The sequence below is a fragment of the Canis lupus genome, chromosome 19, assembly GCF_048164855.1.
Source record: "Canis lupus baileyi chromosome 19, mCanLup2.hap1, whole genome shotgun sequence".
Taxonomy (NCBI): domain Eukaryota; kingdom Metazoa; phylum Chordata; class Mammalia; order Carnivora; family Canidae; genus Canis; species Canis lupus.
The window spans coordinates 28,328,457-28,345,039 of record NC_132856.1 but is presented as its reverse complement, the minus strand read 5'-3'; the positions used below and the strand labels follow the sequence as shown (position 1 = coordinate 28,345,039).

Genomic DNA, 16,583 nt, shown 5'->3' with positions numbered 1-16,583 from the left:
ATGCAGGGAGCCCAACATGGTACTCGATCCCAGGACTCCAGGATCACACCCTGGGCCGAAGGTGATGCTAAACCGCTGAGCCACCCGGGCTGCCCTGGAAAACCTTTTTAAAAGAAAGATAGAGAGCTGGGACCAGGCCACATTTTGCCCTTTTCCTCCACTTTTTCCTTCTTGTTGTCTGAAACTTGGGAGTGACTGCTGGAGCCCTCGCAGCCATATTGAACTATGGAGGATTGAGGAGAGGAGATAGAGCAAGAAACTCTGCCCCTGATGATTTTGTGGAGCTGCCATGCCATTAAGTCCATAGAGTAGAAACTCCTGCCATATAAAATGAACAAATTAAGCCCCCAAACCCACTTTGAGCCTCCTGTTTTATTTGTTCATTTGTTCCCCATCACACAGAAAAGAGAGGAATGTCTCTTTTAGAATCACGTCAACTGATTTGAATGATGCAAAAGCAGATCTTGGTGACAGTCCCCATCCCTTATTTATCTCTGGAGTGGCAACTGTAATTGATGGGATTAAGAAAATATGCCTTTCTTCTCAATACGGCAATCCTAAAAAATTAGAAATATTTTCATTCCTACTTAAATCAAGAGTCCAGAAACTATGTAAAATACAAATGGTTGGATGTGGTCATGGTATTTATTCATAGTATATTTTCACAATGTATTAATAAAGGAGAATAACACTTATTCATACACTGAGTATAACTTCTTCTGGAGCCCTCTGGAGTTTGTTTGGGGTTGGAGATTACTGCCAGGTTTTTTCTAATCTCCCTGGGTTGTGGAAGCAGGTAGGATCTCTCAAATTGAGTGCCTGCCATGGGTCATTGGCAATGACTTCCCTTCAATCAGGTTAGAAGGGCAGAAAGACACCGACTTCAACTTCCATTTTGGAAATAAGTAACAGGCAGTGGATTAACGGAAGATCAGAAAGACTCAGGCATCTTGTATTCCACAGTTTATGTCTTCTCACAAATGCTAATTACGGTAGCAGCCATGAACACTGGCAAGGTCTTAGGCTCATGTCCTGAAGAGAAGTCAAGTCACCAGCCAATGTATTTTAGCAAAAGGCAATCCTGATGACTAAGAACCGGTCCTGAACTTCTCCAGGTGTGCTGGGGGTGCGGAAGGTCACTCCATTTTGAGCATCCTCTGTCTTGCAACTGATAAACTTGGACACCACTTTAGAACATCTTGGCAAAGCGTTGAGAGGATCTCACTTTCTCAGTATCTCTCTATAATGAAGCTGCTTTGGAGTTTCCTCCATTTAACTTCAGAGAGATCAAGGCACCATGAACTGAAGCAAAGTATGAATAACAACAACAAAAAGAAGAGCAGAGTCCAACTCTCTTCCAAAACAGGCATGTCCAAAAATAAGGATAAACAGCTGGTCTATTTTTCCAAGTGATTCTGTCCATTGCAAATTGTCCTTCCATTCCTCCCTTTTATTAAAAATGTTTACATTTCTGAGTCTGATGATCATTTAAATATATACAATATACAGCACCAAGGCAGCAATTTTTTTTCCCAGAGATCACATGAAACTGAATAGATAGTTAACATAACTAATAGCTGGTACAATCTGTGACATCACTACGTTACTTATTGGCTGATACTTTCCTAGAATTGCCAAAACACACTTACACGACTCTTGTAGCACCTTGATGGCAGCTAGGTTGTTTTAAAAAAAAACAAATTACAATTTTTAAACAGTAGCAATAAAATATTTACAGATAGAAAGTAAACAATAGTGTACCGTGATAATGAAGGATCACTTTTGTCATAGTACTACATATAATGTAGAGTACGTAAAATGCAGTGATCTGACTGCAAGGGACAAAATAATGCAAAAGGCAGTCATAATAGAATCATTTTACGTACAAAAATATTACATTACAATAAATAATTTCAAACATAAATATTAAACTTTACATCATTAGGATATTCCACATATATATACAAACACGTATATATATGTGTATATGTATACGTGTTTGTATATATATGTATATATGTGCATATGTACACACACACACTCATACAAGTCCTCATACACACACACACACACACACACACACACACAAATTTAAGGTGGAGGTATTGCTTTACTATCCTTCATCCATCCTATAATGGCTTCCTCTTCAGAGCACCTGAAAATAAAGAAATCAAACAAGAAATGTAAACTGTCTGTCTCAAATTCCATACATAAGTCAAGACTAGGTAACCCACATATTTTTACATGTAGAATTTTTAAAAGGACACTTACTATTTTCTCTAGATTTTAAAAGCGATGTATGTTTGCTATAAGAAACATGGACATATCAGGGGAGTATAAAAAGAATAAAATAAAAATCTACTAGCCTGAAATCTCTCACATGAGATAATGCTCTTCAAATAATGGCACATTTCCTTCTAGTTTTCTTCTAGGCATACATGTAAATATTATGTATATATACTCACTCAAATTTTACGACACATAAACAATATAAAACTATTTTGCTCGATATAAAATATGTAAAATACATATAAAATGGGGATCTCTAGCAAATACCTGCTGCCTTTGCCTGCCTCCATTCCATTTCCTCTTTTCTGGTAACAAACTCCTTCTTTCTCTTCTAAATGAAACTGTCAATCACCTAACTCCAAGCGGGTACATGATCTCAGTCTCCTGGACATTGTGATTGGTTCAGAAGTGCCCATGTGACCAAAGAGAGCGTGAGTTCTAGTGCAGAATGGATGCTGGAGGTGAGCGTTTATCTGGGGTCGTGAGCTGCAAAGATGATGTAAGCCTAGAGCTGCCATGGAGCATGGAGGGGGAAGATGGTCTGCCTGAGAATGAAGGAAGCCTTGATAACTGATGGGAGAACAAAAGGGTCTTGACGAGTCCCTTTGAGCCTCTGGATCTACCTATGTCTGAAGCTAGCACACTGGTGGGATTTCTCAGTTTTTTAAGGCAGTACATTTTCTTTTCTTTTTTTTTTCCTGTTGCCTCTTGTAATGGAAACAATCGTAACTTAAGATCATAATTTTGAATATGGATGTTTGATTAAACAGCGAAATACTAATATGTAAATGTCAAGTAGGTACTCTTATGTCAGGATCTTGAAGAGCCCCACAAAAGAATGGGCTGCTGAACGTTTGAAGTGGTAGCAGGGGTAGCACGGGTTGGCTGAACTCATCCATCCTATCTGAGGGCACTGGGACAAGCGAGTGACCAATTCAGCCTGCTGCCCAGCAGAGGGAGCACTTGCCAGCATAATGTAGTTAGACCAGGCTCTGTCAAACCTTAACACGCAGGACTCTCTTGTGGATTTGTTCAAATACAGATTCTGATTTTGTACATCTCGGGTAGGGCCTGAGATTTTGCATCCCAAAAGGTGCCCAGAGGATACTGATCATGGTAACCTTTGGATGACACCGTGAGTCACAAGTATGTGGAACAGGGCATTAATGGAAAGCTGGCTTTGGGGTAGGGCACTGATGGGTCCTGCCAAAGGCATCTACCGTGACCTTAAGCAAAGCTACTTAACCATGTGAGCCTCAGCTTCTATCTGTAAAATGAGGATAACAGCCCCATCTTGTGGCTTTATTGCGTGGATTCAATGAAATAATGCCACAAAGTGCTCAGCATGGTGCCTGACACATAGTCAGAGCTCACTGAAGGTCATTAATGTTACTGTTGCAATGCTCTTGGGCAGTATCTCGAAAGTGAATCCATAAGTCACTTGAATCAGAATTCCCTGTATCAGAAATACAGATTGTTAGATGTGTCAGAGACCTAAGGACCTCTAGAGATGGGGTCCAGGGAGTATCTCTAATAACTACTGTAGAGGAACCTGATGTAGAAAGCTCAGGGACCTCACATCCAAGGGTGGAGAAGAGAGGACCTCAATCACGTGATGGCAGATGAGCAGGAGAGAAAAATAGTAGTGAGTCACTTTCAAGAGGCTTCATACTCAACTTTCTGGGGGCAACTGACCTGCCTACATATGCTACTCAGTAGTGTACAGAAAGAACAGCAAAGAGAGAGAAAAAGAGAGAGAAATGTGGGACTTACTTACCTTAACTATAAAATTCGAACCTCCAGGCCAGTGCCAGAGGACGGAGTACATTTTCCACAGTAACCACCACATTTTCCTATGACCCGGGTACCGTCCTGCAAGAAAATGCATTGCTCTTAGACTATCCACTTGCCTAGTGTTTCCAGGGCTGACACTGGCTTTGGAGAAATCTTTCTTGCATGCACAGGAGGTAGGCCTTCTGGACAGAAGCAGAGCCCAACATCCTCACGTGTTTTTAAAACAGGGTCTGACAAACAACGGTCTGTGGGCCCAATTCAGTCTGCCACCTGTTTCTTTCTGGCCCATAAATCAAGAACAATGTTTACATTTTTAAATGGTTGAGAAGAAGCAAACCAAGAATAATATTTCCTGACATGTGAAAATTATATGAAATTCAAATTTCGGTAGCCATAATAAAGTTTTCTTGGAACACGGCCACGTTCATTCATTCATTTAATGTCTACGCCTGCTTTCAGGCTCCAACAGCAGGATGAGTAGTGGTGACAGCTCTCATTGCTTTACACTGCTAGTCAGCACACTGCAAATCACGGTGACACAGTTGTAACTTGGCAGTATTTTGAATGCTGTGCGTATTGCCATATCATAACATTTTGTTTTATTTTATTTTATTTTTTATTACCAGTGTATACCATCATGTCACAACAAGAAAACAAAAGTGACTTTGAATGTTGCTCTTTTAAGGTACCTTGGCATGTGAACTATTCTGTTATCAAATTTAGATGACAAAGCACTGTGTTTCTTTTGCAATGACACCACAGCTACACTAGAAGAACACAACATATGCCAATGCTACTAACCTCAGCCTCAGCACACATTCCCAATTCACAAGGAAAGCAATGGTCATAAATTCAGAAAATTTAAAATTGAAGATCTCTCCATAGTGTAATTTCTTCCTAACAATAAAACTAAAACCAAGTGAAAATAAACAATGAAACTGACTACGTTTCCAAGTGGCTAATATGTTAGTTAGCCAAGCAGGAAAACAGTTTACCCCATGGTGACTTAATCACATCTTGTTTTATCATAACAGCTGAGCAAACGTGTCCAGAAAAAATAAATTGTTTAAGACTATTATCCTTTTGGTAGGAATAGTTTGCTTGAGAAGTTAATGACATTGAACGCAACATCAATAGTCAATGAAAACACAAAGCAAATACTCTTGGGTGGGTTTTTTTTTTTTTTTTTTTTTTACTCTTGATGAGTTGATAGATGGGCATTATCAATATTACTCAGTCATTTATTTAAGGAGGTGATGTGGAGTCTGAAGTGAGTAAAGAATTAGCTTCTGTGAATAGTCTGTTGCAGAATAAGTTTAGGCAAGAAGATTTCAGAGAGGCTGAGAAAACTAGCACAGGATAACGGAAGTGGAATCTACCAAGATGTGTTGACAACTGACAGTGGTAAAAAATACGTAGAAGCAGAGAAAGCTTTAGTTGGCCAAATTTACAAAGCTCATAAAAATGTAAGATGTTTGAAGCCTGTCATTATTCATTGTATTATCCATCAGTAGGCACCCTGATGGTGTTACAAAACATCTATCAGGTGTTACAGAACCAGTAATATCAACGGGAACATCTTTTGCTATCGTAAACTTATCCATCATTGGTTTTATAAACTTTTTTTTAATCAGATATAGAAGCTGAATACCCTGACTCATGCTACCATCCAGCAGTTTGATACCTTAGCATAAAGTTTCACTGTGAACTTTTGAGCTCAGGGCTGGGATTAAAATTTTTCTGAATGAGAACTGCTCTCAGTCACTGTAACTGGACACTCACTGGCTTTGGACATTAGCTTTTGCTATGTATTTGACAATATTTCTTAGAGAATTGATCTTAAATTTCAAGGCAAGACTTCTACATACAGGGATCCCTGGGTGGCGCAGCGGTTTAGCGCCTGCCTTTGGCCCAGGGCGCGATCCTGGAGACCCGGGATCGAGTCCCACGTCGGGCTCCCGGTGCATGGAGCCTGCTTCTCCCTCTGCCTGTGTCTCTGCCTCTCTCTCTCTCTCTCTGTGTGTGTGTGTGACTATCATAAATAAATAAAAAATTTAGAAAAAAAAAGACTTCTACATACAGGCACAACTTATACTGTGGTAATGTTATTTTAATGTCAATTAACATTGTTCCAATCATAAGTAATGTGAAGTTGCTTTATGTACTTTCCATTCTATTGAAAGTTAAAACAAGCTACATCTCATGCCACATAAATTTTTGGTGGATATATTTTCTGAGCCTGAGCTGCTGATCCAGCAGCATCTTTTAGACTTTGATGTAAGTGCAAATAAAATACCATACTTCAAAATCCATTTAACAAGGCAGTCAGGGAGCTGCCGTCTTGCCTTCAATAGCAATTCCTTAATCTGCAATGTAATGACATGCTAAAGGATGGATATCAAGAGAAAACTCTAACAGAATACTAGAAATGCTTGCCAAGGCATGAATATTCTCAATTAAAATTATATGGTTATGGCCTACTCAGTGTTTATGTAAAAAATATTTATAAAGATGAAATACAGAAAATCTCATCTCTGATCAGCCTTAATAAACACTTATAACCAATTTTTATAATAGAGAATTAAGCAAAATATTCAGCTAATTAAGTAAAATATTATCCCCCCCACTAGTCTATTCTTCTCATTGGTAAGAATGTATGACCAAAAAATTGAACTCAATTATTATTTTTAAAATTGAATCAATAAAAATTTTGTGCAAATTTTTCTAGTTTTGTCATATAAATACATATATAATATTATTGATTTTGCCTCCTGGTGGCAAAGTTTAAAATGTTTAGAAATCGGGCAGCCCCAGGTGGCTCAGTGGTTTAGCGCCGCCTTCAGCCCAGGGCGTGATCTTGGAGACCCAGGATCGAGTCCCACATCAGGCTCCCTGCATGGAGCCTACTCCTCCCTCTACCTGTGTCTCTGCCTCTCTCTTTCTGCATGTGTGTGTCATAAATAAATAAAATCTTTAAAAAAAATAAAATAAAATGTTTAGAAATCAATATAAATTATTTGTTTTTTTTTTTACAGAAGAAGTTTGCTGGCCCCCAGTCTATCCCTTCTGCCTCTCCAGATTCATCTTGTGGTTGTCTAGATACCATCCTTTCCCTCTACCCCACCCCCTGTCTGCAGTTCTTTCAGTTGTTCTTCCAACATGCCCCTTGTAACACAGGGCCTTTGCACCATGTCCCTCTCCCCTCTGTGTGCACTGGACCACCCTATCTTTTGACTATTCAATTCTTCAGAACCCAGCCCAGGGCCCACTTCCTCTCAGATACCTTTTTCTCCAGTTACCTGCCGCATAGCATCCTATAAAACTGAGTAATTATTTCTTTATATCTATTTTCCTGCCACAATGTAATCCCCATAATAGTAAAGCCAATGTCTTTTTCAGTTCCAAGGTCCCTAGAACCCAAGTGTATGGCTCAAAGTGATACTAAATACACATTACACATCTGTTAAATAAATGAATGAATGAGTGAATGAGTGAGTGAATGAGAGGCTGAAGCTGATGTACGTTCTTCTTTTTGACCTGCGATTCAAATTGCTTGGCTCTTTCCCCTAACACTTGACCATGCTGCAAAGAACTGTTTCCCGAACTGTGACATTGTGTTGCACTGTGTAAATTTACCATGTCACATTAGCCACCCTCCACCCCTCTATTCCTGCACAACGTTTGGCATTTTTGATGTTTCACATTTTCCATGATTGGGAAAAACACTGTGATGAAGCCTATTTGTGCCTGCATTTCAGGATATCTTTGGGCTACATTCTCAGAACTGGGTCAAAGGCATGAAGATTTGCTTTCTGTGGCCAAACTACGAAAGTTTCTTGCAAATAATGGATCATCTCATTTAAAAAGAAAAAAAAAAGTGTTGCCAATTTAACAAGTTAAGAGAACAAGATAGTTTCTCTTTGAAAAATTTGCTTCCTTTGATTATTAATGATATTGAGTTGGAAGAGTGATTTCCAAGAGCCTAATTGGTCCTGCATTTATGGGCTCATATTAATTCTGAAGCCAGTCTGACACCACCAACTGGATCTGATGCCAGACCAGCCTTCTAGCTGTTAGGAACTTTCTCCCCAGGCTGAAGCCCTGGTCTGCAGGCCTTGAGAATGTTGACGTGCTGGAATGTCTTCTGTTGCATCCAAACTCATGCTTTATCCACGCTCTCTCCTGACCCAGCCGTGGAGAGAACCCGGGGTCAGACTGCCTGCGGTTCATACCACATTTTCAAATAACCTAAGCCTCAATCTCCTGGTGCGTCTGTAAAATGGGGATGATATTTGTCTCCTCTCAGAGGTATGCTGTAAATGCAAGAGTGTATGTAAATTGCTTAGCAGACTAGTTGGCCTAATGTACATGCTCAAAAAAATATTAGCTATTATTATCATAAAAGTCATTTTTATGCGTGGATCTTCATCATAGCCTGTTCTCAAGGAGATGAGGGAAAGTCTGGGTAATTATAAAGTTGCTGATAATGGCTTTGCAATGTTCATGCTATTTCACTAATTGGGACGCTGTTAATTTGATTTAGATAAAGTCGGAGCTAAAACTTATCATTTTTACTACAGAGTATAAAGAAAAAAACATACTAAGAAAATGATTAGCATAAACATGATTGTCATGGAAACAGTGCCTACTTTAGAGAAAAAGGTATATTTTCTGGTATCTTAGGAGGACTCACTAGCATACAGTGAAACACTAATTATAAATCATTTTTATTTCTTCATTAGAGCAAGCTCTCTGAAAATCTCCTTCAAATGAATATTCTGTTAGCTTAGTTTGAGCTATTACATATAATTAAAATGAGTGACTCTGCTCCATTATGAATAGTTTATATTTCACACTCTTCACTATTTTTTTCTGGTTCTCTCCGTTAATATGACCAAGGGAGGTAGGATCATGTGATTTAGAAAAGTTAGCAAATCTTTCATTGAAGTCTTTATTTACATCTCATATCCTGGGCACATCTGGGGGTGAGGATGCATGGAATGTCATTGGCAGAGGAGCTCGGTATTTCAACGTTTTCTCTCTGATCTCAAGTCTGGGCCATGGTCCCCTTTCCATCTGTCTGTCACTCACAAGCAGAGTAGGAACTCATGATTTCCTGAGCACAGCAGGTGAAGCTAAAGCATCCCTGGGCCATGGGGGTGTCCCACCTGCCTCATTCCCAGGTGGAGTGGGGGGGGTCACAGGGACAGAATCTACATGGTGCTTTGGGCGCCAGCCAGATCCAGACTCAGCCTTGGCTCAGGCCATAGTTCTTGGTCTTTCCACATTTCCATCTCAAGCCAGCCTATTTCCTTCATCCCCTTGGTCAGCTTCTAAAACCTTCCGGCAAGCCTAAGGGCCAGGGAAGGGTGATAACATTAAGAGCTAACACCGGTCCTGTGCCTGGTATCTGCACAGGGACAAGCAAACAGCTTTTGGCTCCTATTAGGCGTATGCCCTACAAGAACCCAGAGATAAGGGGCACCAGGATCCTCACTTTATGGATGAAGAAACCACACCCCATGCCCCAAGAAGTAAAATAACTTGCTCCAGAGCTGGAAGTGCAGGAGCAGGCAATCCTACTTCAGAGTCTGAGAGCTCAATCTCTGTACTCTGCAGCCAAGGTGAGCTTTCCCTTCAGCACCCAGGGCTGCCCGCGGGTGGCCGGGAACTGAGATTCCTGCACCAAAGCAGCATCACGTGCTTATCCTCCACTGCCCCCCTTCTCAAACTCCCTTTCAAGATTTGATGAGAATGCTGGGAAAATGGGGTTTAATGCATGTAATTTGCGCAATAAGTAGTAGCTATTTCAATTATAAAAGTAATCATTTTTATTAGTGAAAAATGGGAGAAACGTCTTTCCATTACCCACGGGGAGCCACAGTCAACCTGACAATGAGACTTATTTTTACCAGTCTCTTCCTGATGATGAGACAGTGTCCCTGCTCACCAGGTGGTTCTGGTGATGCAATTTTATCCTGGATGACTAAAGTTGCCCCGCAGTTCTGCTTGGGGAATGCATTTTTTGCCAACCAGGTTTGGAGAATTGAGGTTTTCAGTACACCTTTTCCCCTGTAGCTTCCAGCAGAAAAGGGAAGAAAAGTAAGGAATGATGATTTGAGGCTGAATCAAAGCAGGGCCACTTGGAGAGGAGAGGATGATGGCTGGCCAGGGTGTGTGTGCCACGGAGGACCGGGGGCAACACTGTGGTAGGTGATGGTGGGAGCGGGACATTACACAGTCCTGCAAACTGTGTCCCATTACACAGAACACTGGTTAGTTGATGAAATTAAAAGGTACAACTTTGAAAAGAGGGTTCTGGAGTTGGCTTAACAGGTCAGTGGTTCTCAAAATGTGGCCCCAGGTCAGGGGCAATAGCACCACCCAGAAAATTGTTGGAAATGTACATTTTGGGCTCTTCCTGAGGCTGGCTGTGGTTTTCTTTGTTGGTTGGCTTTGGGGGGGGGGGATGGACAGAGGGAGAGGGAGAGGGAATCCTAAGGAGACTCTGGACCCACTGCAGAGCCGGAAGTGGGGCTCAATCTCACCACCCTGAATCAGGAGCTCAGGAGCTGAGCTGAAATCGAATCGGATGCTCCAGTCGGATGCTTAACTGACTGAGCCACCCAGGTGCCCTGAGGCTGGTTGTGCCCTGCAGATGACGAGCCCTGCAGGTGATGCTGACACACACTCTGGTTTGAGACCCGCTGATTTAGGGGAACACTGGTTTGAGTAAACACTGGCTTCCTTCTTGTACGCTTTATTCCAACCTTCAATACACTAATGTCTACTGCGCCTCTTCAAGAAGGAAACAAAATATACCATTTTTTTTTGCCAAATGTCTTTGGCCAGGAAGGCCCATTTTCATGGAGCATCCTCAGGGGATGCTGCTCTGAGAACCACACAGCAGGTGAGGCAGACAGAGCAGCATTTGTCAGGGCTGCCAAGAGCTACAGACGGCTCTGACCTGGCTCCCTGGGATTCATAAGGAGTGCTCAACAGACCCTGGAGATTAATTTTAAGCTCAGGCTCTCTGAACTGTCATGTAACACCGAGATTTAAAAAAAAAAGAAAAATGCTGGCAGGCAATTGTCAAACCAACTCCCTCCAGCAAAGGCTAACCTCTCAAAACCTTGGGAAACCGGCAACGGATCTTTATGGAGTAGTGACCATTCTCTCCAGAAGGTGGCACTCCCTGCTGTAATAATTTTTAGTTTTTGGACAAAAAATCTCAAAGTTGGTGTGGGCTAACAGGACTGAAACTTCTGTTCCATGGTTTACCTAGACGTTTTCCTACAGAATCATGTTTCATGTCTGACCATTTTGGACAGTTAATTTTTTTTTTTTTTTGTTCCTCTGAGCCACTGAACCCTAAGATGTGGATGCTGATGGGTAGTGGCAGAGAAGAACATTCTAATTTGGGATCATTTTCTAAAACACATGTGCTGTCAGCTATCTTTATTCCTTTCAGTGCAAAGGAAAACATTTAATGATTTACGAGCAATCGATACGGCCGTTTAGTGAATCAGATTTGAGGTGGTTGATTGGCTTAGAGAAAAAAGGGAGTATGATCGTTTTTATTCATAGACAAATTTAACCCTGGCAGCTTAAAAAAAAGGGGGGGGGGCTCGGGAAGCTCTGAGATTTCCCTAGGGAAGTCACAATTGGATGTTTCTTCCTTGGCGGGGGGGGGGGGGGGGTGAGCAGCTTGACTTGCTTCTATTACGATTTTGATAAGGTTTAGCACATAAAAATACAGGACACCGAGTTACATATGAATTTCAAATAAATAATTTTTTAGAGTAAATATGTCCCATGCAATGTTTAAGACAAGCTCATAGTAAAAAACAAAATCATTGCTTTTTCATTTCAGATTCCAACTTAACTGGGCATCCTGCGTTTGACCTGGAAACCCTATTTTGCAATAATAGCTGCTTCCCCAGGGCTCGGCTTCTTTTTCCTTCTCTCCCCCACATTTCTGAGGAGACCCCGGGGTAGGAGTCACGGCTGAAGCAGGACTTGGGACCATAGGCCATACCCATTCATTTCTCATTTGTCCACAGGTCAGGTTTCTGCCCCAGGTTCTCAGAAAGAAGTTCTGAGGGAAGGCTGCTAACAGGCAGCAGTTTCTGGGCTGGCTACGAGAGAATTGCCCAGGGAGTTTAAAAATCTGCCCATCTCAGAGGTTTCCCATCCGGTAAACCAGGCTGGGGCCGGGGCACCTGCATTTCACGCTTTTGCAGGTGGTTCTAAGAAACCCTGCGGAGAAACAGTTGCACACACCAGTGCTTCTCAAGCTGTGCTGTGCGGACCATCCACCCCGAGACCCGGCACGGGGGCAGACCCTGGCTGAGCAGCCCTGCGGCCCCCGAACCTGCACCTGCAACGAGCCCCAGGTGATGCTGGGGCTCTGTGAGGACCACGGGTGGAGTGGCAAGATTTCCGAGGTGACACGCTGGTTACTGTGGAAGCCCCCGAGCATTTCTCTGACTCTCCGGAAACATCGCCTGCTAAGTTATCCCTTTCTTCCAGCCTCTCTTGTATTTCAAGTTTTCTTAAAAGCCCCACCACCGAACATCTTTCCCCTGAGGTTCACAAAGGAATCTCACGTTGGCTTAACTGCAAAGCGAGCCACGCACGCTCTCGGCGGCTTCTCCCTGCTTTCAGCTTCCTGGGTGAGCATCATCTAATTACTTGGATGGTTCACAGGTTCACAGGTTCACAGCTCTGGAGGTGGGGGCGGGGGTAGGTGGGGGGGTTAGAACTCACCAGAAGGGAAGCAAGGCTCTCTCGGATACACTCACACATGCTTCGTTTGCCACTTACTTCCTAAATTTTCGTCCTGACACTTTGCAAAACTGGTTTGAAGAAGTGGGAAAGCACATTTTCGTTCCTTTAGCACCAGCACAACGGACCAACGTGGAAGGAAGGAAAGAGAAGACAAAACCCATCCGGAGCCCCCCAGAGAACCTTACCGGGGACTTCTTAATGTCCGAGACGGCGTAATTCCCTTGTGATGTCCACCTGGCAGAGTCAGTCAAAGACAGGCCGGTTCCGTAAAGGTTGATGCTAAAACGACCCTACAATAAAATGGCCAATGAGAGAGATTTTTTTTTTTTAGCCCACGTGATGTCCTAAGCAAAGGCCACACAACAAGAGGGACCTTGGAAAGGAGGACATTAATTAATTACGATAGCTACTAATTAATGAGAGTTTTTTTGGGGGGAAGGGAGGGGGGCAGGTCTGGGCCAGGCCCCTGACATGCATCACCTCATGCATCCTCGAAAGAGCACTACGGACGGGGTTCTCTTTACAGATGGGGAAACTGAGGCCCAGCGGAGGTGATTAACTTCTGCAGGATGCAGGGAGAGAGCCCAACGCACATTTTCCTGACTTCAAAGTCCTCGCTCTCAACCGGCGCCATCCTGCCTCCCTAACACAGCAATCCTGACGTTGCTCACAATTATCAGATTCCTTCGGGAACGAAATGCCACAGTGTAATTTTTCTAACAAGGTCTCGCTGCCAAGCTTCCCGGGCTGCGGCCCCCGCCGCGCCGAGCTCTCCGCGCACCGAGCACAGCGGGGCGGGACTTCAAAGGAGAGGCGCGGTCTCCGCAACGGCCAGCAGAGGGCGCGCGCGGCCCGCTCTCCGCGGCCTGCAGGTGCGGTCTCCGCAAGGTGCCAGATCCCAGGCTGCGAGCCGCCGGGGTCCTTCCAACACAGGGGCTCGGGGTGGGGGTGGGGGTGGGCGTGGGGGTCCCGCGTGTATATCTAAGGAGACGCTGCAGCAGAGCAAGAGCTCTTGCTCTCCCCATCCGTCTCTGTCTCTCTCGTCTTCCCCAGCGACTCCACAAAAAGCACCTGAAAGTTGGCAGGTTCTGGATTTCAAATGCTCTGCACCAACCTGCTCCCGGGGAAGGCTTCCTCTCTTCCTCTCTTCCTCTCCCAGCCTCGCTCACACAATCCCGTGCTTTGTCAAAGCAGCCTTTAAATAAACCCAGGAGGAGGAGGAGGAGGAGGAGGAGGAGGAGGAGGGCTTGGGGGTGGGGTGGGGAGGACTCCCAGCCAGCCAGAGCTAAGTCTAAGAATTTGGCTCTTCCAACCCTGGGGATGAAATCCTGGACAGATGTTCTTTTTTTTTTTTTTTTTTTAGTCTCTCAGAAACTCAGTTTGTCCTTCTGTAAAATGGCAGATAATAACAGTAGCTGCCTCCGAGTACTGGAGGGAAGGGGAAGTGACATTAGCTCTGCAGCACACGTTTGGCACCTAGGAGAGACTCAGAAATACAGGTAGCGGGTGTTTTGTGTTGGTTGTCGGTCTGCAATAGAAGAGGAAGCTTGGTGAGGGGAGGGCCTTGGTATTGCTTTATTTATATTAACAATGGTTTGTATTAACCATTGTATTAACAATGACCGGGCACTCGATAGATTCTCAATAAATATTCTGCCCTAGCTGGTCCACTGTGACTTTCAGGTGTACGCTGCAGGTGTCCTCTCTGTATTGGGGCTGTTAATATTTACTAAGTAGAGTTTAAAAGCCCCTTTGAAGCCTCAGATTCTACACCTGTAACGTGGGGACAGATAAGATTCCAACTCACAGAAGTGATGCTGGGAAGTGTCTGGTCTAAGTTAGTGGCTCTCAGCAGGGGACGATTTTGCCCTCAGGGGAAATGTGGCAACATCTAGAGATACTTTGGTTGTCAAAACTGGCAGGTGTGTGTATGTGCAGGTGCACGCATGGGTGTGTGCTACTAGCATCTGGTGGGTAGAGACTAGAGATATCACTAAGTATCCTGCAATGCACAGCACAGTCCCCACAACAGACAATGATTCAGCCCAAAACATCATTAGTGCTAAAGTTCAGAAACTCTGGTGTAGAAGATGGATATTTCCTAGAATCCAGACTCTTCTACTTTTAGTGTGACCTCAGGCAAACATGGCTTAACCTGCCTGAGTCCATCTGTAAAATGGGTTAGGAACATCTGACCTGCAACTAGGAGGGAATTAGATAGAAGGCATGATGCACCTAACTCACACCCCGACAGAGTGTAGGTGACATCCTAAAACCATGTTTGGAAATTATTTTATGCCAGTGCGCTACAGACATTAGTGGCTGTTAGGTCAAGTAGCCTCAATAAGTGTCCAAGATAGTGGCTGTGCTGAAGCCCAAAGCCTCCTCAGACACAAACCTCTCCGAGCTCTACCATCACCGGTCCCGACGGCCACCTCCTCACCTCACTGTCCTGCCTGCCCTGAGGCGAGCGTCACACTGTTCATAACGTCAGACCACATCACTGCCCAGGATCTCACTCTTCCCCCCACCCCCGCCCAGCTCCATCCTTCTTCCCAGGCAGATGGCCTGTCCTCTCCACACAGCAGAAGAATAGATGGGATCTGCTATGACCTGAAGGTTCTCCGAAAGTCCAGGCCACTGATCTGGCTTCTAGCCCAAGAACGCCCCCAGCTGATCCTGGGGGTCCAGTGTCTGAGCACGCTCCACACGCACATCTAGCTAGACCTGCTCTCTCAGAGCAGGTGATACACCTCATGGGACAGGTCTTCTTCCTCATTCTCTTGCCACCTCTCCCAGCACAGGGCTCCTACATTTTCTGCCGATAAGGACCTCCTTAAGTTGAGGCCCCCGGAGCAATAAAGACTTACTGTCCTCTTAGCTCCAGGTGGGACATCTTTGCCCCTACACGTCTCATCTTCAGGGGGTAGAGGGCCTGGGAGGGACAGCCACTACCTCCTCTTGCTGACTTAAGAGGGGAAGAGTAATTCAGAGCTTTGCGTACACTCAAGGATCCAGAGAGATCTGCAAAAGATGTGCCTGAGACAGAGAGAGGTTTTGTTCCTTGGACAGAAGAGAAGGCTGCCGAGTCTTGTCTGCAAGTGGTGTCAGGGAGACGCATCTGCCAGCATTGATTTGCACTCAGACACCCTTGGAATCAAATCCGGCCTCTCCTGAGCACTGGCTGTGTGGGTCTGGGCAAGCTCCCCAACCTCTCTGTGACTCCATTTTCTCACCTGAAAAGGGGGGCATTCTCACAGGTCGCTGTGGGGATTACATGCTATACTGACTTAGAAATGCTGGCCAAAGTCCACAATCTAGTAAACACTCAATAAATGCGACCAATACCAGCACCAATCACAATAATGCTACATCCCCAGGGATGAATAGAAAAACCATATTCTGGCTGTATTTTCAGGTGAGGGCTCTCGGGGAACCCACTCTTATTGCTAAATAAATCCCCAAAGCAACAGTGTGGACGAGGAGGAAGGAACAGATTGGTAAACAGAACGCCTCTCTGCTTTGACTTCTGTGCAATCATTAGGTCAGGGGATGAGCCATCTGCTCCAGAGCACCTCGCACCAGTGTGCTTCTCCAGACCCTTGCCTGGAAAACCTATCCTGCCTCACTCACGGCTTTCATACACGTAGCTGGTGCTCAATAAGTTGTCTCGGGAATTGAATTCTGAGAGTGCCCGATATGGTTTGAAG

At 44.1% G+C, this 16,583-nt stretch overlaps 1 protein-coding gene across 4 annotated transcripts in view; it reads right to left on the bottom strand.

Annotated features, from left to right (window-relative positions):
• Window positions 1–626: 626 nt before the first annotated feature.
• ADAMTS9 (ADAM metallopeptidase with thrombospondin type 1 motif 9) overlaps window positions 627–16,583 on the bottom strand; it is a 160,440-nt gene continuing 144,483 nt past the window's right edge. For all 4 annotated transcript variants that reach the window (XM_072785511.1, XM_072785514.1, XM_072785513.1 and 1 more), the window contains 3 exons: window positions 13,059–13,163; window positions 4,067–4,161; window positions 627–2,155 (listed from right to left, as the gene is read on the bottom strand). In XM_072785511.1, coding sequence (XP_072641612.1) covers window positions 4,072–4,161; window positions 13,059–13,163 — 195 coding nt within the window. In that variant the 3' untranslated portion in view covers window positions 627–2,155; window positions 4,067–4,071. The remainder of the gene's footprint in view (window positions 2,156–4,066; window positions 4,162–13,058; window positions 13,164–16,583) is intronic.